Here is a 26,630-nt window from a genome sequence, read left to right as displayed (position 1 = left end):
AGTTTAGTGTGCAGCGACAAGCAGCTCTTACACAAAAGAAGCCCAGTGTGTGAAGAGACATTTTCATCACCTCGTCTAACTACCCCAGTGGGACAGAGACTGTCCGTATGCGTAGCAGCCATCCCAGGTCCTCCTGCGCGGTCAGAGATGAGGAGGATAAAGGTGTTCACCATGCACTACAGTTGATGTGCAGCTCCTGTGGGGATGAGTGGGACCAGTGCTTACTCCCCAAACCCACCAGTCCTCTTCTGTGCACTCACGTGGGGGGGCCAGTGGACCTGTACTGAGCAGCACCAGGACTGGGTTCTGACAAATGCACCTGCATGAGTGGCCTAAAAGTGTTATGCAAGATAAAGCAGCCATTGCATTATGTAGTTCTGTTGGTGTGGGATTCTAGAAAAAGCTGAACCAGGTACTGTCGCGTCTCTACCTCGACCAGCAAGGAAAACGCGACCACCGGAGCTCTTCTTGCTGACAGTTTATTCAGGACCTTATTCACTTTCTCTCTTTCTTCCCCTCTCTTCCCCTCTCTTCTCTCTCTCTTCCCCTCTCTCCTTCTCTCTCCTGGGCAAACCTCTCCCAGCCCTTAAGTAGGCATGGGCTGCCAATCCCAGATTGCCAGGTGGGCACTGCCCATAGGTCCACGCATATGCAAGCAGCTGATAATCATTGCGTGATCATAGCATAGGTCAGGCCTTAGCCATCTCAGAAGTTGATTATACATCTCCATCAGGTGTGATTCCATGCAGCTCGCTACAAGGTACTAGCGATATAGCTCAGTGGTAGCTTCTTGGTTGGCGTGTGCCAGCTCTGGGTTCAGTTCCTAACCCTGTGAACCCCGTCCCCCAAACAAAATCTAAAGTAAACTGTAATGTAGTGGATGCCCAGAGCAGGGAGGTTACAGTGTATGGAAATGTCTACATAGCTGCACATGCGTTCCTAGATCATCAGATTATGCCCTTAAGATGGTGAGTTTTATTTTTGTGAGCTGTATTTCAGTGGTAATGCAGGAAAGTTCACGGTGCCCTGTCTTTTCCTCCTTGGTGTTGCGTACTATTGCAGAATCAGTAAAGGTGTGTGCATCAGGAACTGTGTTTGGGGATCTTATATATTTGGGTAGAATCTCAGCAGCCTAGGGCTCAGTTGAGAGCCTCATACATTGCTGTGGGGCTGATTCTTTCTGTGGATTTGTTCCTGTTTTTACAAGGACAGTGTTGGGTGGCGTGAAGAGTTGAAGGAGTCTGTCCTGTTGTGAGTTACAGGGGTTAGCAGGTTTCCATCTCTGCTTCACTAGCGGAAGTCTTTGTCTTTCACACCCAGGTTTGATTTCTCCTCAGGCTCCCTGGTTCCAGTAGTAGCTGTTACATGATTTTTACATACCTCACACTTGCAAACAATGATAATACACATGTAGATGTATGTGCGTTTGTGTGTGTGTGTCTGTGTGCGCATGCACACACACACAAGTGGTCTGCAGAGGAGTCTAGAGTTTGGAGTGTTGGTCTCTAGGATGCTGCAGCACCTAGGTGTAGTGGTGATGTGGCAGGGACATGCAGATCAGTTGCACACAATCCAGAATTGCCTGTTTAGGTTTTAGACATGCAGCCTCTGCCGCAAGTCCTTTTGAATTTTACCCATCCTCTTTTACATGGGAAGCCCTGGGTCTAATATGGTCAGTGTGTTTACTTACCTGGCTTACCATCAAACACACGTGAAGCTCTGAAGTTCTGACAACAGCCAGAGTAGGTGAGCCTTCTTTGTAGGTCTTGAGGATACTTATCAGGTAACCTGTCTTCTGCATACTGATGCACCAGTGTTAGCCTGATTTGGTTTGGCTTGACTTCCATTTTAATTACTATTTGTTGTTTGTTTTCATTTTATGTATTAAATTTGTAAAACGCATGGGCCAGAAGGGAGTTTCTGACTAGCACTTTGATTTCTGACACCCTGTCCCTTTTTTTGTTCCCCAGGGTATGTGTTTATTTTTATTTTTGGTAGTCTCTAAGCCATTTCTTAGTGTTTTTTTGTAAAAGCAAGTGTGTGTGTGTGTGTGTGTGTGTGTATGTATGTCTGCGTGCATAATGCACACAAACATATGCAGACACGCAAGCATTTACTCTGTTTTTAGTTTTAATTTGGGAGAGGATCCTGCTCTGTCGCTCAGGCTGCTTTGAGCTCTCCACTGGCTTGAAGCAGGTGGTGGAATTGCAGGTGTGCCCCTTGGTGCCTGGTGCTGTGTTCTTTCTCTGTCTTCTTCGTACCAAATAAACTCACTTATACCTTAGTGTTTTCCTTAACAAATACAGCTTAGAGATCATTGTTGGTGACATTATCATCTTAGGATTTACTTATTTTTATTCTGTGTGTATGCATGTTTTGTCTTCATGTATGACTGTGGACTTCATGTGTCCTGGGATGCCAGAAGAGGGCCTTGGATTCCCCGGAAGTGGAGTTATCCTAGAACCTGTGTCCTCTGGAAGGGCAGCCAGTACTTTTATTTTAACTGTTGAGCCATCTTCCTAGCCCTGATATTTTTTCTTTTAATTGAAGTACTTTAAATTTATATCTAATACACTCAGAGAAGAAATTGCTTTCAGTAGTGATATCTTTCTGCATAATTCAGGCTCTAAAACTTAAGACATAATTTCAGAAGGAAATAGTTGAAAAACATTACACTTTCCTGGTGTGGGTAGGTCATGGTTATGTTAAAAAGCAGGCTGACTAGGCAAGGAGAACAAGCTAGTAAGCATTGTTTTTCTATGGTCTCTGCTGCAGATCCTGTCTCAGCTTCCTGCTTTGAGTTTTTGCCCTGACTTCCCTCAGTGATGGCGTGTAACCTGGTATATGTAAGCTAGATAAGTCCTTTCTTCTTTTAAGTTGGCTTTTGTCATTGTTTTATTACAACAACAGAAGCCAAACTAGGACAGTCACTGGGTTTGTGGGCAGGTGACACAGCACCTGGAGATTTGAGGGTGTGTGTAAGGTCTTGCTTTGTAGCCCAAGCAGGCCTTCGGACTCAGTTTCCTGAGTGCTGGGCCTGTAGATGTGTGATACCACACCAGTTAGGTACCTTTTAAATATCACTTATTTTGAGACAGGGTCTTACTTTGTTGATATGCAGACCAGGCTGGCTTGACCTCAGAGATATACCTGCCTCTTCCTTCTAAGTGCTGGGATTAAAAGGCATGGACTACCATGCCCAGACTGGCTGCCCCCACTTTTTTTTCTTTTTTCTTTTCTTTTTCTTTTTTGTTGATGCTGGTAATAGAACCTAAGGCCATGTGTGTGTGCTAGGTAAGTGTTTTATCATTGAGCTGTGTCCCCAGGCTGAGGTTCTCCTTTAAGTACAGGCGTGTATACATTACAATTTTTTTATTGAGGGTCGTACTTTCCACATATTATACCCTCATTTTAGACATACAGTTCATTTTGAGAAACAAGTGTCTGTGTAACCACTGACCAGTCAAGATACAAAGTTCCTTGCAGTCCACGGGCCCTCCAGTGCCCGTCCTCACATTCTAGACCTTAGCTGCCATCATTAGTACTGGCCAGCTTGCCATCTCAAGCGGAACGGGCAACCCTACAGAATGAGTGACCTTGTGTCCACTCTCTTCACTCCCTGTGTTGTCTTGTTGGTAGCTTGTTGTTGTGTGTGCTGAGTAGCTGTCCATGTGCAGACGTGTGCTGTCTGTCCATTCGGCAGTGGGATGGCTTTGGGGTCGCTTCTAACATTTGGCTGTTCTGAACTAAGCTTCTAGAAACATCTGTGTCTGAAGCTTGTGTGTCTGTTCTTTCCTCTAGAATAATACTGGGGGTAGACCAGCAAGTTCTGTGGAGTTTCTGATCCATCTCCGTGTGCAGGACATCGTCTGTGTGTCTGAGTTCATAACTCCACATCCTCAATGGCTTTCTAACTCTGCTGTTCCCATGGTGGAGTAGCCGCTCATGGTCTCAATGCCTTTTTTTTTTTTTTTTTAAATAAGGCATAGTGGTATTCAGGGACACCATTTTTAGTGTATGATTCTCTGAGTTGTGATGAACTCAGTCACATCATCACCACAATCTAGGTAAGGAAGTGGCTGTGGCCTTAGGTGATCTTACTGCTGTGCTGGGCAATTTCTCCCCAGTGTCCCCTGGCTGCCTTAGAGACTGTGTAGGCCTTCCTGGTCCACACAGGAGTGGAGTGCCTGCATAGCATCCGTCTTCCACTCTTGACAAGAACGTGAGTATTTCCTAGTTGGTGTGACCCAATAGTTGGTCCCTTATGTTAGTGAGTATGTCCTGGGACCACAGCTCCTCTACTTGGCCATCTCAGCAAATGGATGTATAATTTTAGTGTGTTGGTCAGGGTTCTCTAGAGGAACAGGACTGATGAAATGAAACAAATGTGTATATTTGTTTTATATATATATAATNCTCTCTCTCTCTCTCTCACACACACACACACACACACACACACACTCACACACACACAAGAATCCTGGCTATCTTAAGTATTTAAATTCTATTATTGTATTTTAATTGAAAAATAATAGTTATATGCTCTTAGGAGGTCACAGAATGATTGGATAAGGTTAATAAACTAAACTATCACCTCATACACATGCCATGTGTGTGGTTATATGTATTAGTCATGGTTTTCAACAGGAACAGAATTGAGAGAATGAATGTGTGTGTGATATACATACATAATATAAATCTTCATACACATATGGTTTATTAGACTGGCTTTCTGTGTTTCGGGGTCATCCAACAATGGCTGTCTCCCGATGGAAAGGCCAAGGATCCATGTCTTTTTCAGTCCATGATGCTGGAGGTCTCAGCAATCCCAATCTGGTGCTAGAGTCCCAGAGGATTTCTGGAGAGCTGCTGATCTTCTGTGTTGGAATCGTGAAGAAGTAGGTTCTAATGCCCGAGAGTGAGGGCAAGCGGGCAAAACCAAAAAAGCTTCCTTCTTCCATGTCCTTTTATGTAGGTGCGGCCCAGATTCAAGGTGGTCTTCTCACCTCAAATGATCAATCGAGAAAATCCCTCACAGGTGTGGCAGCTGCTGGGGGTTTAGTTGATTCCCGATGTGGCCAAGTTGACAACCAATATTGGCTATCATAGCTAGCTTTCTTCTTTCAGGAATATTCCCTGTAGATCTTTTAGTAGGCATGGTCTCCCTTTCTTGGACTGCTACCTGGAGGGGATCATGAGTGTGTGAGGGGTGCACAGTTAGCCATTTTAGAGGCCTTCATGTTTGAGGAGGTCAGAGCTCCTCCCCCAGTTGGGAGGCTGATCAAGCCCTGATGGGCGTGTGATGACTGAGGTGTCTTTTCACGCGCTTGACACTTACACATCTTCTGTGAAGTGTTGGTTCAGATCTTTGGCCTCTGTTTTTAAAAATGTGCTTGTTTAATTTAGTAAGAGTTTTTGAGATGTGTTATGAATCAAGTCTTTGGTCAGGTAGAATGATTAGATTTCATCTGCACATACTTCACATGTGCCTCAGAGTGTGTGTTCGCATCCAGCTTCCCGACTCTTTCCACGCTGGTTATGTCCTAGTTTGTGCTGATTCAAAGCACAAAGGTTTCTTTTGAGTTCTCCTTTAGAATGTCTTCGGTTTTGCTTTCCCAGGATCTGGTTTGAAAGAGTTTTGTTAGGGTTGTAAGGGCGCTAGGTTGCACTTTCTCCGTAGTATGTCCACTTCCAGCCCTCAGTGTGGAGAGTGGGCTCCACCCATTTGATGGCTCATTGCCTACAGAGTGGAATACTTTTTTCTTCCCTTGGTTTTTCTAGACAAGGTTTCTTTGTGCAACTGTCCTGGCTGTCCTGGAACTTGCTTTTTACCTCGAACTCAATGAGATCCACCTGTCTCTGCTTCCCAAGTGCTGGGATTAAAGGTGTGTGCCACCACCGCCCGCCTGAGGGGGATCGTCTTTCCAGGACCCTTAGTCCTTGGTGCTCTGCTTTTCTAAAACTATGTGAAGCTATTCTGGTTCTTTGCCCCATGCCAATTCTAGAACTAACTGGTTTCTACAAGTGCATCTTCTGATAGATTTCTCAGGGCCCTGTTTCTCCTTTAGATCAGTTTGATAATTGGTATCTTAATATCGAGCCTTCTGATCCATGAGCATGGATCTTGATGAGTACTTACCTCTATCCGTTCAGGTCTTTCAAAGGCCAAACATGGTAGCACATGTCTATAATGGCAGAATTAGGGAGTCAGGAAGATTATATGTTTGAGGTTCTCCTGGGCTACATAACATGTTTGAGGTTAACCTGAACTGTATAGTGAGACTCTATTATAAGTAAAAATAAAACAAATTTCTCTCACAGTGTTTTATAGTTTTCAGTGTTTCTTAACACATTTTGTTTAATCTATGTATTCATACTTTATGCAGTGTACACAGTACTTTTTAAAAATGTCAGTATCTAGTTTTTTGTTGCTAATACATAGACATATCACTTTCTAAACCACTGGTCTTCTATGCCGTGGCCTTGCAGAAGTCATTTGTTAATTTTTTTCTGAAGATTTATTTGTATTTTATATGTATGAGAGTGTTTTGCATGCATGCATGTTTATACACCACTGTGTGCCTGGTGCCCACTGAGACCAGAAGAGGGCATGGGATCCCTTGGGGTAGGAGTTACAGACAGCTGTGAGCTGTCTGCTGCGGCTGTTGGGAATGGAACCTAGGTGCTGCAGCCATCTCTCCAGCCTGTTAATTTTTACAGCTTTGCTTTGTAGTCTTGAGAGTTTTTCTCTATCTCCATCCCATCCATTCCCATTCTCACTAGCACCTTCAGCGTAGCCCGGCTGGCCACAGGAAGGGACACGTTAGCATCACTTGTGAGCAGCCTTTGCTCAGAATTTGCTCTTAATATTTTGTAGCATCCCTTTGTCATTATTCGTCACATGCCCCACTTCTAGGCTGTTTTGTCTGCTGTGATTTAAAAAAAAAAAAAAAAAAAAGGTACCGCAGTTGGGTGGGGGTTTATCAGCCACAGAAACTTATCTTTCATTCGTGGACTCTGCAGCTCTAAGACCAGGTTCCAGCAGACGGTGTGCCTGTTGAGGGCCCGCTTCCTGGCACATAGAAGGAGCCTATGACCTAGTTACCTCCTGACATGTCACCTTGGGAGGCAGGCTCTGTCATCATTTCCCTCCTGTTTGTCAAGTGAGAGGTCTTACCTTGACTGGGTGTTTTGTTTATCACAACTTTTCATTTTTAGTCTGCTTTGTGATCAGTTGTGTTCATTTACTTTTGACTGGCAGACCGTGGTGCACTCTGTCCCAAACCCTACCTGGTCATGATTGCTGACCTCTCTCTCAGTCCAGGAGGCTACTAGCTTGTCCTTTTCTGTCTCTTGGTGTCTTTGGCTCTGGCGGTATGCATGGTGTCGGTTGTATCAATCTATTGCCTGCCTTCTCTCAGCACTACAGCATAGTCAGACTTCTGAGTTCTTCAAATCCAGGGGTGATTCCACTCTCTCAGTCCTAAGCTCAGAAACCTACACCCTCCTGTTTCCTGTTGTTTGTGGGAGTCCTTCTGGGGGTGGCTTGTATCTTTTTGCTTGGTTTTCAAACAATTTCTTTCTTCCTGTCTGGTTACTTTGTCTTCAGCTCGTGACTGATCCTCTCATTCATTCATTCATTCATTCACTCATGCATTCATTCTCCACCCCTCCTTTACTCCTTTCTTCCTTCTTGGCCCTGGTTGGTCTTGAACTCATAATGAAGCTAACCATGGCCTTGCACTTTCTGATCTTCCTGTCTCGTACCTCCCTGGTGCTGTGATTAAGGATGTGCGACACTGTATTGTTTCCCTCACATTTCTTGTTATATTTTTCTGATGAACTGGCATTCCTGATTTTGATGGTTTTGAATTTACCTACCTTTCCCCTGTGGTAAACACTTTTTGGAGTCATCTGTAAGTTTTTTCTAACCCCCAGGTCATGGAGATCTTCTGCATTGTCCTGTAAGATTTTAGTTTTTGCTTCTATTTTTGGCCCCAGTCTTATGGAGCTGGAGTCCTGTGTCTGGGCTGGGTCCAGACTGCACGGCCCAGTGTGCACTGTGCTGCCCTGACCACAGCTCCTTCGTGCTCTGCCTCTTGGCTGTGCAGGGTCTGCATCTGGCTCTGGGTTTCCCCTTTACTTGTCAGTCTACCCTTCCTCCCTTCCTCCCTTCCTCCCTTCCTCCCTTCCTCCCTTCCTCCCTTCCTCCCTTCCTCCCTTCCTCCCTTCCCTCCTTCCTCCCTTCCTCCCTTCCTCCCTTCCTCCCTTCCTCCAGATTTCCTCTTAAGCTCTGGCTGTCCTTGTAGACCAGACTGGCCTTGAACTCACAGAGATCTGCCTGCCTCTGCCTCCCTGCACCATCACTCCCTGGCTGTCAGCTTGTTTTTTTTCTTCTTCTTGGTTTTTCGAGACAGGGTTTCTCTGTTAGCTTGTTCTTAGGGGGCAAGGTTCTGTATTGACTACGTGTTGCCTAGGGTTGGTGTTAGGCCCGTTGTTTGCGCCTCCTGCCCTTGGCCTTTAGAGCTAAGTCCTTAAAGGATTGAACAGTTGGAATTTTGTTGATGAATTGGACAGTTTGGGGGACTAAACCAATTCTCATTGAACAGTGGTGTCAATCTGTCTAGAGTGAGCATGAGCTGTCACTCAATTTAGATCTCATTCAATGTCTTTCAAATAAGTTTTACACTTTCTTCCAAATTAATCTGGCATGTGTTGTGCTAGGTTTATTTTGGGGGCACTCTTAGTTCATGGCTTCGACTGTGTCTAGGATGGTCTGTAACTTACTGTTTATGCAGCCCAGGCTGACTTTGAACTCTTGGTAGTTCTTTTGCCTCGCCCTCTGAGGGCTGGGGTCACACATTGTTGATTTTCTCTTTTGAGATATATGTGTGTATAAGTGCGCATACCACACGTGTGCATGAGGTCAGAGGTTGACACTGGCTGTTCTTCTGTTGTACATTTATTTCACTTGATTTTTGAGACAAAGTCTCTCATAAACCTGGATCTTACAGATTCAGCTAGAATGGTTGGTCATCAAGCCTCAGGATCCTGTCTCCACTTCCTCGGAGCTGGGATACAGATGCACACTGCCATGACTGGCTCTCCTGCTCAGTTTTCTGTCAGCTTAATACAAGCTAACAGCCATTTAGGAAGAGGGAACCTCAGTGGAGAAGATTCCCCCACAAGATTGGAACCGAGGTTGTGACTTGGTTAGTTGGGGGTGGGGTGAGGGGTGTTGTGCCCCTTTGGTCCCTGTGTTATTTCCATCCTACCCTTCTGGTGTGCCCTCTGGTTGCTTCTCATCCCTCCTAATAGCCAATTTGTACCAATCCAGCTTGTGGGTCTTCTTCACAAGAGGTCTAAATAGTTCTTTTATTCTACGGAGTGGCTGTCTTTCCTGACACAGACAGAGAAGATGTGATCCATGACAGCTGTTGGCCAGCCGCATTGGTTGGGTACAGTGGAGACTTCAGAAGGGTCTGTCTCGTGTGTGGGTTTCTGATGGTTGATGGAGATTGGCCAGTGAGCATGCAGGGTGGCACAGAGCAAATCTGATGTGTGTGGTGGCACATGGGAGTGTGTGAGGCAGCTCACGGCCTGTGTCAGTGTCTGTGCTGCCAGATGATGGGAGATCCCATGGCTGGCTGTAGCCTGAATGATAAAAACCCAGAGACCGATATTGGGGTTCAACCTGAAGATCAGAGAAACAAAGCAGCCAAGTAACTAGAGATAGCTCTTACCTCCATGAAATCTTCAGACTGAAAAGAGAGTGAGTTCCTGTCTCATCTCGCCTTATATTCCTCTCTAATGCTGGGATCAAAGGTGTGCACCACCACTGCCTGGCCTGTATGGCTGACCTTCAGGCCAGCTTTATTTACTAAAACACAGCGAGACCCCACTGTAGCTGTCCTCTCCCTGTCATGCTTTGCTGAGGTTTCCAGGCAGTTGGGTTTGGAGAGCTGACATTTGACTGCATGTGGCTTCAAATGCATTTTACTCACACCTTGCCAGTGGCATGGACACTAGTCTAGTTTAAAGCATTTTTGCCACAAGTAGAACATGGGTCCAGCCCCTGGCACTTACTTGGTCTTGGTCTTTTCCTGTGCAGATGGTATTGTCTTTGTCTCTATTGTTCTTGCCGTTGGCACTCAGGTTGTTTTCCCTCTTTTTAACCTCTCTGGGTAGAAGCTACTTTACAAAGCTCAGCATACAGAAGGGCAGAGATACTGTGCCTCCTCATCTAGAAGACCTTTTTGTCTCTAGTGCTGGAGATGTATCCCAGTGTGTTCGCTTTATCTGGAGGCTGTAGCTGGAGATGGTCTGAGACCTCAGAGGGCAGAAGTTGCTGAGCTGAAGTAGCCTAGGGACCTCAGAGGCTGCTACTCAGTAGTCCTGCTGTGAGCAGCCCTGTGACTGGTGTGTGAGTGCCATCCACCTGTGTCAGTTTGGATGTTTTCTTTAAGTTGCAAGTAAGATATATCAAGACATGCTAAATCCAAAATGATACAGTGGCTTCTAGAAGGATGGAGAGGAATGGCAGCAGGGACTACTGTAACTGTTCTTCCTCTGCTGGAGTGGAGAGGGGCTGGGAGAGCAGCTGGTGTGTACCTCTTGTATTTCTAAGCCGCAGCAGAGATGGTTCTCGGGTCCTGCTCCTGTGTTGTACACTTGAGTATCCTGGCCAAGTTCTTTGAAGCTTTAATTCTTATTTTTATTCACTCCCTGCTTTAGTCAGAATGAAAAGTGAGTAATACAAACACAATACCAGAAGTTACAGTTAATGAGAAAGTCAGAGGAAAGGGATGTTCCCCAGCTGCTGTCAGTGTCCAACAAGGACATCCAGAGTGCTCACTGGATGAGCTCTGACTCAGGGAAGAATTAGAGCTGAGATAGATTCTGCAGCAGTCTGCACCCCAGCAGGCGGTTGTGAGCATCACGACAGGGACACAGGAGATGCTGGAATACTCTTCCACATTCTCACAGCGGTTAGTTCTGTGGACTCAGACTGCTGAGCACAGATTCCTGGCCAGAAGTGGTGCTGCTTGGGATGAGGGTCCTGTTGCTGTAGACAGAAGTAGAGATGAGGCCTGGCTAGTGAATTAATTACACAGGAAGAAGGAAAGAGCATGATGAAGTCTGAGAATTTGATCAGATCTGGTACCTAGCCAAGGCAAGGCCACTTCCAAGTGAGTTCTGTGTGGGGCTTACTGGAAGGGAAAACGTGGCTCTTGGTGACTGGGGCTTTCTACATCTGGTATGAATACTGTTATTCTTTTCCCTGGCTTTCAGAAAATTAGTGAGATCACAAAATTAGAGCTGGAGATTCCCTGACACAAGGGGCAGGCCGTGTGGCCGTTGTGCTCATATGACCACCCCGGACACTTGAAGCAGGTGGCCATTTGTTCTGCCCAGATACATTGGGTCATTTAGGCCATGTAGTGGAGGAGGAGCTGGGTGGAAGGGAGCACAGACCATAGCTTCCTTGATGGTACATAGTGATGAGGGCAGCCGTAGGCCGTGCAGGGTCCAGGTGTAGTTGGGAGGAAGAAGAGTGGGGTGCATACCCCCCTAGCACATTTTTGTTTTGTTTTGGGACAGGGCCTTACTATGTAGCCCTGGCTAACTGTGTAGATCAGGTTGTCCTTGAGCTTGGAATATGTGTCACTATGCCTGTCTTTATTGTTTGCTTTAAGTACTAGGAGGCCATGCAGTGACAGACACCTTTAACCCCAGCACTTGCTATACAGAGGCAGATAGATCTTTGTGAGTTTGAGGTCAGCTTGGTCTACATGTAGTGAGTTCCAGGACAGTCAGATCTACACAGGGAGACCTTGTCTCAAAAAATAAGTAAGTAAATGAATAAATGATAATCATGTGGTTGCAAGGAGATGTAAACTGTTCAAACGTATAAAGCCAAAGTGTGAATTCTGTGGCCTCCGAAGGTGACCGTCCTGCAAGTGGAAGCCCTGTTATGTTAGCTAGTTTAGAAGTCACTTTACTCATGTCCTAAATGAGATTCAGTGTGCACATAGAACTCTTTTCTTTTAGATGGTTCTGTGTGGAAACAGTTACTGGTGTGTACCAGGCAGGAGTCCCTGCTATAAAGAGTTGAGCTGAAGTCACTGGGTCAGAGGATGAGCATGTGCCTACTTCATTTATGTGTGCTCTGTACCCATTCATTGCCAGCAGTGGGTACTAGAAATTAAATGAAGTTTCTGCTAGCATGGTAGGTAAAATTGTCCTCCCTCCCTCCCTCCCTCCCTCCCTCCCTCCCTCCCTCCCTCCCTCCCTCCCTCCCTCCCTCCCTCCCTCCCTCCCTCCCTGTTTCTTGAGACAGGGCTTCTCTGTGTAGTCCTGGCTGTCCTATAACTCACTCTGTAGACCAGGCTGACCTCAAACTCACAGAGATCCACCTGTCTCTGCCTCCCTAGTGCTGAGATTAAATAAAGACATGCTCTGCTACCACTCGGTACCATCTCATTTTAATTAGCTTTTTATTGCTTGTTAGTAACACAGAACATCTTGGCTATTACTCCTTGTGTTGCTTTTGTGGGTCATCTGATACTTTTTAGCCAGCTATGATTATCAGCTAGCTTAGTGACGTGGATTATATCTATTTGTTTGGTCCTTACTGTCCTATAACTCGGTCTGTAGCCCAGGCTGGCCTCAAACTCACAGAGATCCTCCCACCTCTGCCTCCCCAGTGCTGGGATTAAAAGTGTGAGCCACCACCGCCTGGCACATAATGGGTTATTTTGTGTGTACAAACACATTTGCAGATGTGTGTGCACCTGTCGGTAAATGTTGGGTGTCTTCCTCAGTTACTCTCCACTTTAGTATTTGAGACAAGGTCACATTGAATCTGGAGCCTGCAGATTTGGCTAGGTTGGCTGGCCAGTGAGCCCCAGGGATCTGTGTGTGCTTGCATGTGTGCATGTAGATGTGTATTTGTCTGTCTGCTTTGGTGCTGGGGTTGCAGGTGCGTGCTGCTGCCCTGGCCCTTTCACATAGGTGTTAGGGCTCTAACTTGGGTGCTTATACTTAACTTGCATGAAACTTCATTGGCTGAGTTATCTTCTAGTTCCCTTAAGTAAGATTTTTGAATAAGAAATTTTATTTTAAAAAATTGTTACTTTGAGATGCGTGTGGTAGCATATGCTTGTATTCCTGTATACCTGTAATCCTAGCACTGGGGTGGCTGAGGCAGGAGGATCACAAGTTTGAAATCAACTTGACTTATGATGTGAGACTTTTTGGTTTTTTTTGAGACAAGGTTTTTCCTGTGTAGCTTTGGAGCTTGTCCTGGAACTTGCTCTGTAGACCAGGTTGGCCTTGAACTCACAGAGATCCACCTGCCAGTGCTGGGATTAAAGGCATGCACCACCACCACCTGACTGTGAGATTGTTTTTAAAAAGTCACTGTAAGCATCACTGGAAACTTTGGTCTTGAATGGACATGTTTGTGAGGGGGGACATCTAGTCATCCGGGTGTGCAGTGTGCAAGTTCAGAGAGTGCACAGGCAGACTGCTTACCATCCACGCCACATTAAGACTCACTGAGATTTAGGAACTTTTTGGATGAAGAAATGGGTTTTCAGAGTGCCTTGTGCCTGGGCAGGGTGCAGGCTGTTGTTTGTGTATGGAGGAGCAGGTGTGATGGAGGAGCGGCCTGAGTGAGCTTCAGAGAGCAGAAGTCTCTGGTACTGTCATATACTGACGGATGTGACTGCCTCAGCCAGGGTGCCTTTGGCTACTTGGCCTCCTCCAGCCTTGCCTTGCTTAGTTGACCTTCGTGCTTGCAGGCTAGCTTAGGGTTGAGTTTGAAACAACCTCCTTGATTACAAAAGCAATTCTGCCTATTTTAGGTGAGCACTTCCTGAGGAGAGGTTAAGGAAAATCCAGAGTGGATGCTCTGGGTTCAGGAGGTACAGAACCTGCTTCCACTGAGCCACGGCGATAGGCTTTTGAATCTGTGTCTACCTACACATTAAAGCAGATCTCAGTTAGCATGGATGCTGGCGTAAACAGACCTAGAGTGGTATGGTTCCGTGGGGGAAGGCTCTGCATTGCTCATCTTAACTGGCCTGGCACTCATGGAAGGCTGATGCCGTTTGTCAGCCGTCATGTTAGTGTCGTCGTCCCCCCCCCCCACCAGTGTCTGTTTTGTTTTTAGACAGTATCTTGCTACATAGCCTAGGCTGGCCTCAAATTCATCATGCCTTTCTGCCTCAGCCTTCCCAGTGCTGGGACTTGAGATTTTTGTAAAGATGGTATTGATGATTTTGTGTGTGTGTGACAGGGGTGGGGGAACCAATGCAAGAACAATTTACAGTCAACTATATTTATCCTGCTCTGAAAAGAGATAAATGAGACGTATCCAGTGGTTAGGATTTGTGGCGGGAAGAAGGAGAAATACAGATGAATAGAAGCTTACTAATTTTGGGCAGTAAAGGCTTCTGTAGGTTCTAGCTCCTGTCCCCATGGAGCTGATTTGGAGGACGGCAGGCATTAGCTAGTATCTGTGAGGAACTGTCTGACGAGCCTGCTGCTGCTGTGTGGGAAAACTGGTCTGCTTGGCAGCTAGAAGGGACTGAAGAGGTTCTGTGTCTGCAACTTTTGGGCCTATGAGTGAGAGTACAGAGACTGTTCCTGATGCTTGGGGGCTGCCAGTGGGAAGGGAGGCAGGCATAGGGCCATTTCAGCTCTCAGCAACTGGAGCTCAGTCTTGCGGTGGGAGGGAAGTGTTGGAGACCTGCTCCCGACTCAGGTGACAGGTAGTTACAACTCAGGCAGGTGTGGAAGCTGGAGTGGAGGCCGGCAGGTGGTGTGACAGTGGGGTGTGGGGAGGACGGTCAAAGGAACTTGAGTAGTCTGGAAATTGGGGGGGCTGCAGTTCTGCACTGGGTAAGCTGGGATGAGTGTGTAGTTTCACTGGGAAGTGAGGGCTGGGGAGAGTTTTCCAGGAGTGAGCAGAGTAGGAGTGGGGTTACCAGGACAGGAGCTGCTGGAGAGGTGGCATGTCCCCTGAGCGACAGTTGAGGCAGTGGCAGTGAGGGGTTGTGCAGGTTTGCACATGGACAGTGACATCTACACTGGCCACCAGATTCTTTACCCTGAGAGGGGAAAGAGGACCTGCGAGCTCTGGCTTGTCCGCAAACTGATGGATAAGAAAGCATCAGTAAAAGCCTTGTCAGTGAACTTCACAGTTTGCTCTATGGTGAACCTGGCACATCAGCAGAATGCGACTTGGCGGGGGAGGGAGGGATCCTGAGTGGGTAGACTGCATGTAACTGCCTGTCAGTGTGCCTACCATGTGTGAGGGCAGCATGAGGTTACTCAGGGCCTGTTTGTTTGTGTTATGGTGACTGGAAATGCTAATCAGGACTGCACTTGTCTTTAGGCCTTAGCTGGTTCTTACTTCATGTGCATGCATGCCTGTGTATGCGTGTGTACTTGCTTGTTTGTGCCTAGGTCTTTATGGAGGTGCAGCTGACACACAACCTCTCATCATATCTCGGTGCAGTTTCCTCGTCTTCACTAGTCAGGATAGTGAGCCTCCTACCACGCGAACACTTCTGCTCTTCCTCCATGCTCCAGCCTTTACTTGTTTGTCTCTTTCTGTCACTTGGAGTTGGGTCCTGGAACACAGAAGTATATAGTGTGGACCTTTTCCTGGCCACTTTAAGTGTTCTCATTTGAGGGTCACTTGTGTTGTATCCGTAGCTCATTTCTTTATCTCTGAATACTTTCCCATTTTGTAGGTTTTAGAGGTTATCTCTCTAATGGTGTTTGTTGTTCCCAGTTTTGGGCTGTCAGAAATACGACTGCTTCAGTTAGCTCAGGTCCAAGTGTCTCTAAGGTAGACTGGAGTGGAGGGCTGCACCTCATCACGGGGCGTGTCATTTCCCAAGAGTCTAGGATGGTGTTCGGGGTCCACCTCGTGCTTCTGGGAGTTCTCTGCCCACATCACCAGTTCAGCTGTAGTAGTGGGTGTGGAGAGTTCCGCATTGTGGGTTTAACTTGCACTTTTCATGCTGGCCTGTGACACTGAGCTAATTTGTTGCTATGGGCTGTATGTCTTTCATCTCTGGGAGGTGTCTGCAGGGATCTGTTGCCTACTTGTAATTCTCTTTCTGAGATGTGGGAGGGCAGTGACTGTGTGTGTGCTGTATGTCAGTCAGCCCTCTGTCTGTGTTCCCTGGATTGGTAACCAGCGTTTCCTTTTTGCTTCTGGAGAAGAGTGGCACCTTGAGGTTGTTGGGGTTTGTGAGTTGCCCACATAAATGATTTCTAGAATACAGTGTTCTTTTCTCTCCTGGAGCGCTAGTCTTGTGTAGAGAGGGCGGATCCAAGTCTTCTGCCTGTGCTTGTCACGTTGTCCTTGCTCACTAGGTTTCTGTCCTTCTGTTTTGGCCTGTGTCTATTCTCTAGGCTGCTGTGTGGTCTATGAGGATTTCTGAGGCATTTGTAGGTCTCCCTCAGTCGGGGAAAAACCCACGTTCATGTCCTAGTGTCACCGCATTTCTTCAGGACACACGTGTTTGAGATAGAGCATCTGAAATGCTTTCCTTCCTCTTGCAATGATGTGGCTGGGTATTGCTTTCCAGGTGGCAGATGGCAGATGGCAGGTGGCAGGCCTGTTGTCTGCTATGAGCCCCCAGTTGTGCTGGCATTATGTGAGTTCTGGGCTTCCTTTCCTGAAGTGATCAGTGGTGTCCTGTGTGGTCTGGAGGGTACTGTCTCACTTCCTTATTGACATGGCAGAGTTCTGCTGTCAGTGCCAGGGACCCTGCCCAGGACATGCCATCTTGCATGGTTGCTTTCCTTTTTTCTCATCTCTTGTTGGCGCGTCTGAAACGACCTCCTCGATGTATTGCACCCTTTCTCCCACATCTCTCCTCTTCCTTTCTGCAGTGTCTTCTGTACGGTGTGGGCGCCCTCGTCTGGCCGTCCTGTGTGCTTTGGAGGTGCAGGTGGCACTGAAGGGCACCCTAATGCATTCTTACTGCTGTTAGCAGATGTTTTCTAAGGAGGTGGCACCTGTACACCTGTCTCTTTAGGTTTGTCCCAGGTGTCTAGGATTATTGTTGTCACCTGTTCTTTGCATGGTGACATTGAAAAACCTCCTCACTGAGAATGGCTGGAGGAACTGGGTAATGTTAGCTTTAATGAGGAGTTTAGTCAGAGATCAGGGATGGAGCCAAGGCAGGGCCTGTGAGCCACCATGGGCTGGCTGGGGCTCCACTGTGTCTGTAGTGGGTATTCATAGTCAGAGGAGCTTCAAAGCTTGAAGGCAGGCTGGCTTTGAGATCCTCTTGACCAGAAGACCCCATTAGCCAAGGGAACAGTAGGGAAGACGTGCTTCTTGCAGAAGTCCACAGAATCTGTGCTCCACCAGTTGGACTGGACCGTACTCTGTAGTGATTGGGGATGTGTGACAGTTGCCACAGGATAGTCAGACAGAACCTCCGAGACACCTGCCTGTACCTTGTTAGGTCCATAGGGAAACACTGGCCACCAATGTGCTCTTGTGGTTGTGTGAGGTGTTCTGGAGGGACATTCAATTCTTTAATCCCAGCAACAGAACTTTGGGATTAAGAATTTACTGAGTTTGTCGGGTGGTGGTGGAGCACACCTTTTTTAATCCCAGCACACAAGAGGCAGAGACAGGCAGGTTTCTGTGAGTTTGAGGCCAGCCTGACCTACAAAACGAGTTCCAGAACAATCAAAGCTATGCAGAAAAACTCTGTCTCAAAAAAACAACAAACATTATTTTTAACTGAGTTCAAAGAGGCCTTGCTGCTGTTTCTGATATACTCAGAACTTGATAGCATCAGAGACTTCCTGTATGATTGCTTTGACTTATTCCTCACAGAGGAAAGTCCAGGGTTTGCTGGGTGTGTAACTTACAGGAGGTTCTAGTCTCAATACCCCCTCACCCCCGCATTCCTGTCTCCTGTGAGTGTGTTACTTTGGAACTGTGTCCTGCTGGGCTGGGCTGAGGGCATCTGTAACTCTGATGTGGACGTTAAATTTAAGACAGGTGTGTTACTATTGCTTCTATAACTTAGGGTACAAATTGGTTGCTCACCTGAAGCCAAAATTAGTCAAGCTTGACTGGTAGAATTTGCTTTCCCGGAGTTTCAAGCACTTTGATGGATGAGAGATTGTTGTGTACCTGTTGTTGTGAACAGTGCCTGGTCACCTGGGAGAAAGCACAGCCCCTATGTCTGACCAGAGTAGTATTCCTGTGAAGAATATAGGACCACACTTTTGTGTAGTTTGGGCATTCTGGGGCATCAGTCTGGAGAGACTTGGCCTATGGTGACCTGCGCTCAGAGGCAGGGCCCCAGCACTGTGAGCACACAGTGTATAGACAGAGAAGTGTAAAGGACATGGACTCAAGGGTGTGGGAAGCCTGCACTGGGGGGTGCCTGCCACTTTGTGAGTGTAGACAGGGCACCATATTAGGTTCCCACATCTGAGGGAACTGCAGGGCACACATTGGGTCTTTAGCTGTGGCCACTGAACTTGGCTTCACCACTTAGGTTCCTTGTGAAAGGGATGCACCTGGTCTTAGTGTGTTTGTACAGCCAGCCCCTGCCGTCCTGTGCTGGAGAAAGGAGCACTTCCTGATGCCAAGTCTCATTTGTCCCCCAGGAATGGTCCTCGTGCGGAGTGAGAATGGGCAGTTGTTAATGATCCCTCAGCAGGCCCTGGCCCAGATGCAGGCCCATGCCCAGGCCCAACCTCAGAGCACCATGGCACCCCGTCCTGCAACCCCCACAGGTGCTCCACCTGTCCAGATCTCCGCCGTGCAGGTGAGTGCGTGCACAATGAGTAGGTTAGCGTGGGGTGGCCCCACCTCAGCCTGGCTCTCACCCATTCCCTTCCCTGCACACTGGGAGTATCGCAAGAGTGAAGGTGTGTCTTATGTGAGTGGACATCGAGGCATGCAAGTGTTTTCAGATCAGGCTGGGTATAGGATGGCTCTGGTCTCCCGTTCCCCTAGCTGAGTCTATATGCTCTCGCTCTTGTGGTCAGTGCTCAGCTTGCTGACTGAGTTGGGTCACAGTAGATAGACACTTGGGTCCGCTGCCTTGACAGAGCCCTGACCTTTCTCTTGCCACCAGTGGGTTCACCTCTCTGTGTCTGTGTCTTCCTCTGTAAGTGCAGATGTGGTAGGTCATGGACTGTCGGGAAGAACCAAGAGCGAGTAGTGGAGCTGAGCGAAGGCCACACAGGCCTCCACTCTCAAGCCTTGAGGTCCTAGATTTTGATGCCAAGCTGTGCTGTCTGACTGTGCAGTGCCCCCGCCTCCACAGCACTGCAACCCTTTGGGGTCTGTGCCAGCACACTGTTGTATGCTCTGTGTAGTGCCTCCCCTAGATTGGCAGCTAAAGAGATGGTGGGAGTAATTCTGATCACTCTGAACTCCTCTAGGCCTGTCCTGTCCTGTAGACGGGTGTATGTGCCGAGGTAGGCAGAGCTCCCCCTGGGACTAGCATAGAGACCTCTTTTGAAGTCTGTGTGTTTGTTTCCCGAGTAGGGAGTGTGTGGTCTGTGTGGAAGGTTCTCTGGCAGTGTGCTGGCCTTCACCATCTCACCTTTGCATCTCCTCACGCGACTCCAGGTGTCCCCATCCCAGTCGACCCCGCCTTCCCCTCTTCAGCCGTGGCATCTCTTCACTGTCAGGGCGTGCCGGTGTCACTTGAAGAGCAGTGCCACCACTGGGTTTCCCAGTGTCTGCTTTAAAAGACGGCATTTTGTAGACTTGGCTAAAAAGGTCTGTTTTAGGACTTTCTGTGAGGTTTCTGGTCATATATTTTTTTCTTTGGCTTGAAAGTTTTGAGCTTAGGATGACTTCTTTGTGGGTAAGTAGTAAGCTGTGGATTACTTGAGTGCACTAGTATGTATTTAGGAGTTTGTGCGTGTGTGCACACATGTGTGTGCATATATGTATGTGTTTCCTACTGTAGCTCATTTTAGATGACTCCTAATTTTTTTCCAGGCTCCAGGAACACCTATTATTGCACGGCAGGTGACCCCAACTACCATAATTAAGCAAGTGTCTCAGGCCCAGACGACGGTACAGCCCACTACAACCCTACAGCGATCTCCTGGAGTACAGGTAAGGGAATACAGCTTGGCACATCAGTAGGGCTGCCTGACTGGCAGAGCGTGCTTTTGCTTTGATGCAAAGATTGGACTTCAGGACTTTTTATATTGGGTACCATGTTGAATTTGAGGATGTAGGTGCTCAATGAAGAAAGTTTTTCTTTTTCTTCTGTGTTTGAATATAGCCTACATTCTTTTCCTTAAAAAAAAAAAGCAACATTCAAAAGCTTGTTATAAGGTGTAATTAGGAGAGTCACCTCATTAATATTTGACTCAGGGCATCTTTGAGGAAGTAGAGTCTGTGGTAAGAAGAGTTAATGTCTGTGATATGTGGCCCATTACATGCTTATGGATAGTGCTGGTGCTGTATGCAGGTCTTCTTGCCTTCCTGTGGCATATTTGTAGGTGAGCTCTGTGTGTGTGTGTGTGTGTGTGTGTGTGTTCGCCCTCGTGTTGCTTTCCTAGCAGGGGATAGACCACACTGCCCCCCTGTGGCCTGTTGCTGTGATGACGGCACAACCCTAGGAATGTCCATCTTTCACTTCCTTCTCCTTACTTTAGCTCTGGAGCTAACTCTATTTGCTCAGGAGGTAACTCTATTTGGTTTGGGACTTGCTGTGTTTACCACACTGGTGACACACTTGGAATGCTCTTCTTGACTCTGCCTACTGAATGCTAGCTAGGAGTTGTTTGTAAAATAATGTCCTAGGTAGTGGTAGGGGAGAGTGTCCCGCAGATACTGGTCATAACCTGATACAGGTTGATGCTTCTGAGATGCAGCTTCTAGCCTATAGAACCAAGGGGAGGAACTGACATTCCAGGGGCTCCTCCATTGTAGAGGTTAAAACAGAAATTAAGAGTTGGGGGAGGGGCTGGTCAGGGAGGACATACCTGATCAGAGAAGATATAACATGATTGAAGAGATGTACCTGGCAGTGGAAGACATTCCTAGTCAGAGAAGACAGATCAGAGAGATACTTGGCCTTGGAAGACCTCCTTGGCTGAGGAGGCAAATTTAGATAGGGAAGGCCTCTCTTGTGGGAAGCAGAGCCTCAAGGGCTCCTGTGTTGAGTTTGTGAGCAGTCATCCCATGTAGGGCTCTGGGCTTTGCCATGAAGCACTTGTCACACTGTGCCTAGGTGATGTGCCCACTTGGATGTGATGTTAGTTGCCATGTTCCTGCCTAAGCCGCACCTCCATTGCAGTGAGAGTCTGAGCTGGGTGATGGGCTACAGGGCAGCTCTACACACGGGCCATTCTAAACTCATTTTTCTTGGAACTCAGCTCCATTTTCTTTGGTAGCTGTGGGGAGTAAGAACAGCTTGGAGAATAGTTCTGTCCCAGGTTGTGGTAAGCAGCAGAGACATCTGTGTGTTTCAGGAGCTGGCATCTAGGAGACCTGGGGTTTTCTGGGAGGAACTCCTAGTGCTGTCTGCTTCTGATCACAGTGTCCCCTCTTTTGATGAGGAGGGGGCTCTAGAAGGCAGTGAAGCTCATGGTGAGCTGTGTCATGTTCAGTGAGAACAGGTGCCTTGAAGTAGGTAGGTGGGGTCTGCAGTCTGATGAGGTCCGTATCCCTGGGTCCTAGCAGTCAGGTGGGAAATACATTTTAAAGTGAAAATATTGGTAAGAATTGGTGTTCTGGCTGCTCCTGGCTTGTTGAGTCAGCCTCTTGGTTTGTTCCTGACCCTTATCTTCATATGACATTTTATTGGTGGTTTTCAGTCACAAGGGCAATGCATGGTTATGACACGGAGACACTTATCACCCTGAATTCGTTGCCAGATGTAGGTTAACTTGGGGGAGGGTGTAGTAGACCTGGAGTTGAGTCATGCTGGTGCATCTGTGGCTGGAGTACTCTAAGGACTTTCTCTGGTCTAAGGGAGCTGAGGCCTTGCCTTATGCTGCTCCAGAGCTACCCTTGGGTGGCTGTGGGATGCTCACTGCTCTCTGCCTTCAGATGTGGGGTGGGGACGGACATTGTTAAAAACCTGCAGTGAGGAAATGTGGGCAGCCAGATTTATAAATTGGAGAGGCACTAATTTAAAAACTGGTAAATATTTCACCATGATTGCTCAAGAAAAGCAGGACTACCAGGAGTAGGACTAAGGGCCAGCGGTTTGGAGTGTCTGAATCATTTGAAGTCTAGATGCCCATTTGTGTTGCAAATGTTCTTAGGCTTGGCCAGACAGCACCTTTTCACAGTCAGGGTGGCCACACCAGCAGCTTAGCTCTTGTGTCTCAACTTGCTGTGCTTTTGGCAAGACTCCCTTTTGGAATGCACAGGATGTTAACCAGGGAGTTGTGGGGAGTGAGACCCTTCCTCTCTGGGTCTCGTGTAGACCCTGTGGGGGTGCTTTGCCTGAAGGTCACAGCTACCTGTTACAGGGCTCTGCACAGATAAAAGGGTTCTGAGGAGCAGCTTCTGAGAGGAGGTTGTTGCTGTGACAGCTCTCAGACTCTGATTCTCAGTGATGGGCTCAAGCCTCAGGTTTAATACAGATCCAACTACACCTTCCCGTCATCACTGTGGTCCTCAGTTGTAGATCTGTCATGGGTGCCCTTCTACCTCACATAGCTGCAGGAAGTGTGGACACTCAGCCGTTTGGGCTCCCTACTTCCCCAGAAGCTGTGATGAATTTCCCTTGTGCTCTGAACTCTTCTAGCCTCAGCTGGTTCTGGGTGGTTCTGCACAGACAGCCTCGCTTGGAACGGCCACAGCTGTTCAGACAGGGACACCTCAACGAACAGTCCCTGGGGCCAGCACCGCCTCCACAGCTGCCACGGTAAGAACTTCCTTCAGGACCCCTAGGGGAAAACCAGCCATTTGGTGCTAGTGGGGAAATGGAGCTGGTGCACACAGGAGCTGGAGAATGCTGCAGGGCTCACAAGCCAACTGACAGTACTGGTGGCATAGAGGGGACCTGTGTAAGTCCTTTATGGGGTGACTCGAGGGACCCTGCAGAAGCCTGTGGAAGCCACACATGTAGCTGCTGAACACCTGTGGTCTGGGCATCAGTGTGTCTGTCTGCTTTTACTCCACAGCTTTTCCTTTATGAACCTGGCGCTTTGGACAAGTCAGGGTCATACTTTGGAACTTCTTTTTGTGTTCTTTGACAAGTACTTTTAGCCATTTCCAGGAGCTGCTTGGGACTTAGTCTGCCATGCACATTAGGCAGCAGCCTCTGCTCCTGAAATAAGGGCTTAGTCTTGGCAGATGCATCCTTCCCTAGAAGGGGGTTTCTGGGTTGAAAGATGCAGGCTTGGTGGCCCTTAGAGTAGCTGATTGCCCTTCTGAGAAGCTTCTAGCTTGTACAAGAGGTAACATGCTTCTTGAGAGAGGTTTAAATGCTAAGTTTATGTGTCTTTCAGACCAGTACACCTTTCACTGCAGTGATGAGATCTCCTATGACTTATACCTTTTCATTTTAATACAGGAAACTATGGAAAATGTGAAGAAATGTAAAAGTTTTCTATCAACATTAATAAAACTGGCTTCTTCTGGTAAACAGTCCACGGAGACGGCGGCAAATGTGAAAGAATTAGTACAAAACTTGCTGGTAAGAAGCTCAGTGAAACTCTCTGCCTTAGAGCATGGTATGTGACCTGCAGCCCATGCTCGGCCAGCTAGGGTGACCTGGGTGGGCAGATGAGAGCTTGTGGAAGATCCTGGAGAAGGAGAGGTGTGTACGGCTGTCAGGGGGTGTGGTTGCTGGCTTGAGTGTTCTGGGGACTGGGCTGAGACCCCAACATTTCTACTATACTTAGATGAGTCACCTGAGGAGACGCAGCACTAAAGAAGGGCTTGCAAGACTGGACCCCGTAGCAGGAGTGTGCACCTGACAGCCAGTGCTGCTAAGGGGGTTCCCTGCCTTCTCTTCTCTAAAGGCAACAGGGAGGGTCCTTAACTCCAGTTTGTAGGCAGGTGGTCTGTGCTGCACCTGCCCCAGCTGCCCTTGGTACTTCCTCCTCCCACACCTTGAGAATTCAGTGCTGGTTTCTAAAAGAAGCCTTTGTGCTGATGTGCAGGACTGACCTCTCCCATTGGCTGGTGCTCTCGTCTCCTTGTCCATGGACATTTTATTTTAGCAACTTGCTGTAGTCAGGGTTTGAACTGGGCTCCTTGCTTCATACTGCAATGAATTTTGTCCCTCGTAACCTATAGCACTCACATCCTTGATCTTTGAGTGTGTGTGATTTCTACTGCTGGGGTTTGTTGGTTCAGCCTTGCACTCCTGATCCTTTTCCTCCTGAGGAGTTTTCAGACCAGGCAGGGGTGGCCCGCTCTGCTCTGATGCCTGTGAGGCCCCATCCTTATCCAGTGCTGTCTTCTCCACTTGCTGGTCCTGTTCATTCTTTTGCTCTCTCCAGCTGTCCACAAGGTGCTACACTTTGGTCAGGACCCTGGGCCTCCTAGCTTATTCTTACATGACCTCTTTGTGGCCTTGGGTTTCACATCAGTCAGACTAGGGCCCAGCTGCTCATGGTACACGCCATTCCCAGGATCAGAAATATTGCCAGCCTGCATATTTTCTCTTACGCACTTCTGCCCTGCTCAGTGAGGCTGACTGGTGTGCTCCGGTGTCACCACTGGCATCTTCTTCCCTGCCAGTTATGTTACTCTCAGGACATAGTTTGCTGTCACAGCCCTGTCCTCAACAGTTTACCATTTCTTTCTGTACACAATTAACAAAAACCCAGAGACAGAAATTGGGCTTTAGCCTGAAGGTCAGAAAAGCAAAACAGCCACCCACTGGCTCTTAATGCTACCTCAGTCTGAAAGGGTTTTGAAAAGAAGAAAATGAAATTTAAAAAAAAAAAAGTGTTTTGAAAGAAAAAAAGGGGGGTAGAGATATGATAGGGTAAAAAGGTGGATTAAGTGAATCTACTTTTAAAAAACAACTCCTAGTTTTGAATGTTTTATATTGGATTGGACTTTTTATATCAAATTTTGTATATATACAAATTTGAGATTAATTTTGTTAGAATATACTGTACACCTGTTTCTACTCTTGTTCAAAATACTGTATTTATACAACCCAATTAACAATGTCATGCAAATTTGTAGTTCTTGAAAATTATTATTACCAACTGCTTAGGATATAAGGAAATGCAGGTTAGTAGTTAATCTATTATATTCAAACTTGCAGTCACATTAGGTATGTTTTCAAGGTCAAACAAAGATATATTTTAGATAGACAGGTCATTTTCAAACGCTTCAGAGATCTACAGAATATGGCATTTAAGATGTTTTAATAACATAGGCTCTTTTTTATGACAGTGAAACATGTCTGCTCCTGGCAGCACCAATCTACTTTAGAGAAGATGATGGACATTGAAGAAACTCCACATGGAATTTACTTTCTTTGTGGCAAAAGTAAACCAGTAGTCAAGCCCTTGCATTGACTGCTACCAGTATGCTGTCCTAATTGGACAAGCAGAAAATAAAAGAAAATGACTGCCACACATTGACAATTCAAGGAGGGACAGCCCTACAGAGTATCCTACTTCACAGAAAAGTCTGTTGGTTGTGCAAGGCCAGTAGGCTGAAGATAGATGCCCCAACATTGCAGGAACTTTGGGTGACTGTCCAAGCAGCCGGCTGTTTCTGTCATTTCTCACATTTTTTGGAACTTGCTTTCTTGCACATCCTGCTTACTCAGTTAATATTATTTCCCTCTTGGGTCTCTCAGGGAGTTGAAGATTAGATAGCTATAGTTTATCAGATGCAGAAAGCAAGTTAGGATAGTGAATTAGGTATAAGACCATGGACTCACCAAGATAGGATAAATATGAAGTATTTTCTCTGAATTTGTTAATGCAAATAGACTAGACATTGCTGGTGTACTTATTGCCTGTATATATTGTATATAGTCATTGTACTTATTATATATAGTTTTCTTGTATTAGTTATAGCCTTTTAAAATTTTAGACCAAAAGGGGAAATGTTGTGGTATCATTTATATTTTAATAAGTAAAGCTTGCCTGAGGATCAGAGAGTAAAACAGCCCCACTGGTCAGCCTTACAGACCAGGCAGTGGTAATACACACATTTAATCCCAGTAGCCACACTAGTTTGCCATAGAAACTGGGCGGTAGTGGTGCACACCTTTAATCCCAGCCCTAGAGAGGAATATAAGACAGAAGGAGACAGCTCTCAGACACAGTCTCATTCTGAGATTCCTGGAGCAGGATCACCATTTCATACTGAGGTAGAGATAAGAGCCAGTAGCTGGTTGTTTTACTCTCTGATCTTCAGGCAAGCTTTATTTATTAAAATACAAAAGAAATACTGCTATATCTCTGCCTGCGACTGTCTTCCCCAGGTTTTTTTAAGCCCTGGATGGACGTTACAGTAGTCGGTGGTGCCCCTCCGCATAGTAGCATGGACTCTGCCCCACTGCAGGAGTGTAGTCCACGCAGAAAGCTAGTCCAGTTCTCATCTGTCTTATGGGGTTTTCCAGCCTTCACACTGAGTCCCCAGATGTCTAACACAACCATGTGTACCT

At 47.0% G+C, this 26,630-nt stretch overlaps 1 protein-coding gene across 4 annotated transcripts in view; it reads left to right on the top strand.

Annotated features, from left to right (window-relative positions):
- The window catches only part of Taf4 (TATA-box binding protein associated factor 4), a 59,487-nt gene that overhangs the window by 15,297 nt on the left and 17,560 nt on the right, over positions 1–26,630 (top strand). For all 4 annotated transcript variants that reach the window (XM_050152891.1, XM_050152894.1, XM_050152892.1 and 1 more), the window contains 4 exons: positions 18,664–18,824; positions 20,015–20,134; positions 22,788–22,907; positions 23,559–23,681. In XM_050152891.1, coding sequence (XP_050008848.1) covers positions 18,664–18,824; positions 20,015–20,134; positions 22,788–22,907; positions 23,559–23,681 — 524 coding nt within the window. The remainder of the gene's footprint in view (positions 1–18,663; positions 18,825–20,014; positions 20,135–22,787; positions 22,908–23,558; positions 23,682–26,630) is intronic.

Source organism: Alexandromys fortis, unplaced genomic scaffold (genome assembly GCF_014885135.2).
Source record: "Alexandromys fortis isolate MF-2015 unplaced genomic scaffold, M_Fortis_MF-2015_v1.1 scaffold_81, whole genome shotgun sequence".
Lineage (NCBI taxonomy): Eukaryota > Metazoa > Chordata > Mammalia > Rodentia > Cricetidae > Alexandromys > Alexandromys fortis.
The sequence above is the reverse complement of the archived record's forward strand: the minus strand, read 5'-3'. Positions and strand labels throughout refer to the sequence as shown.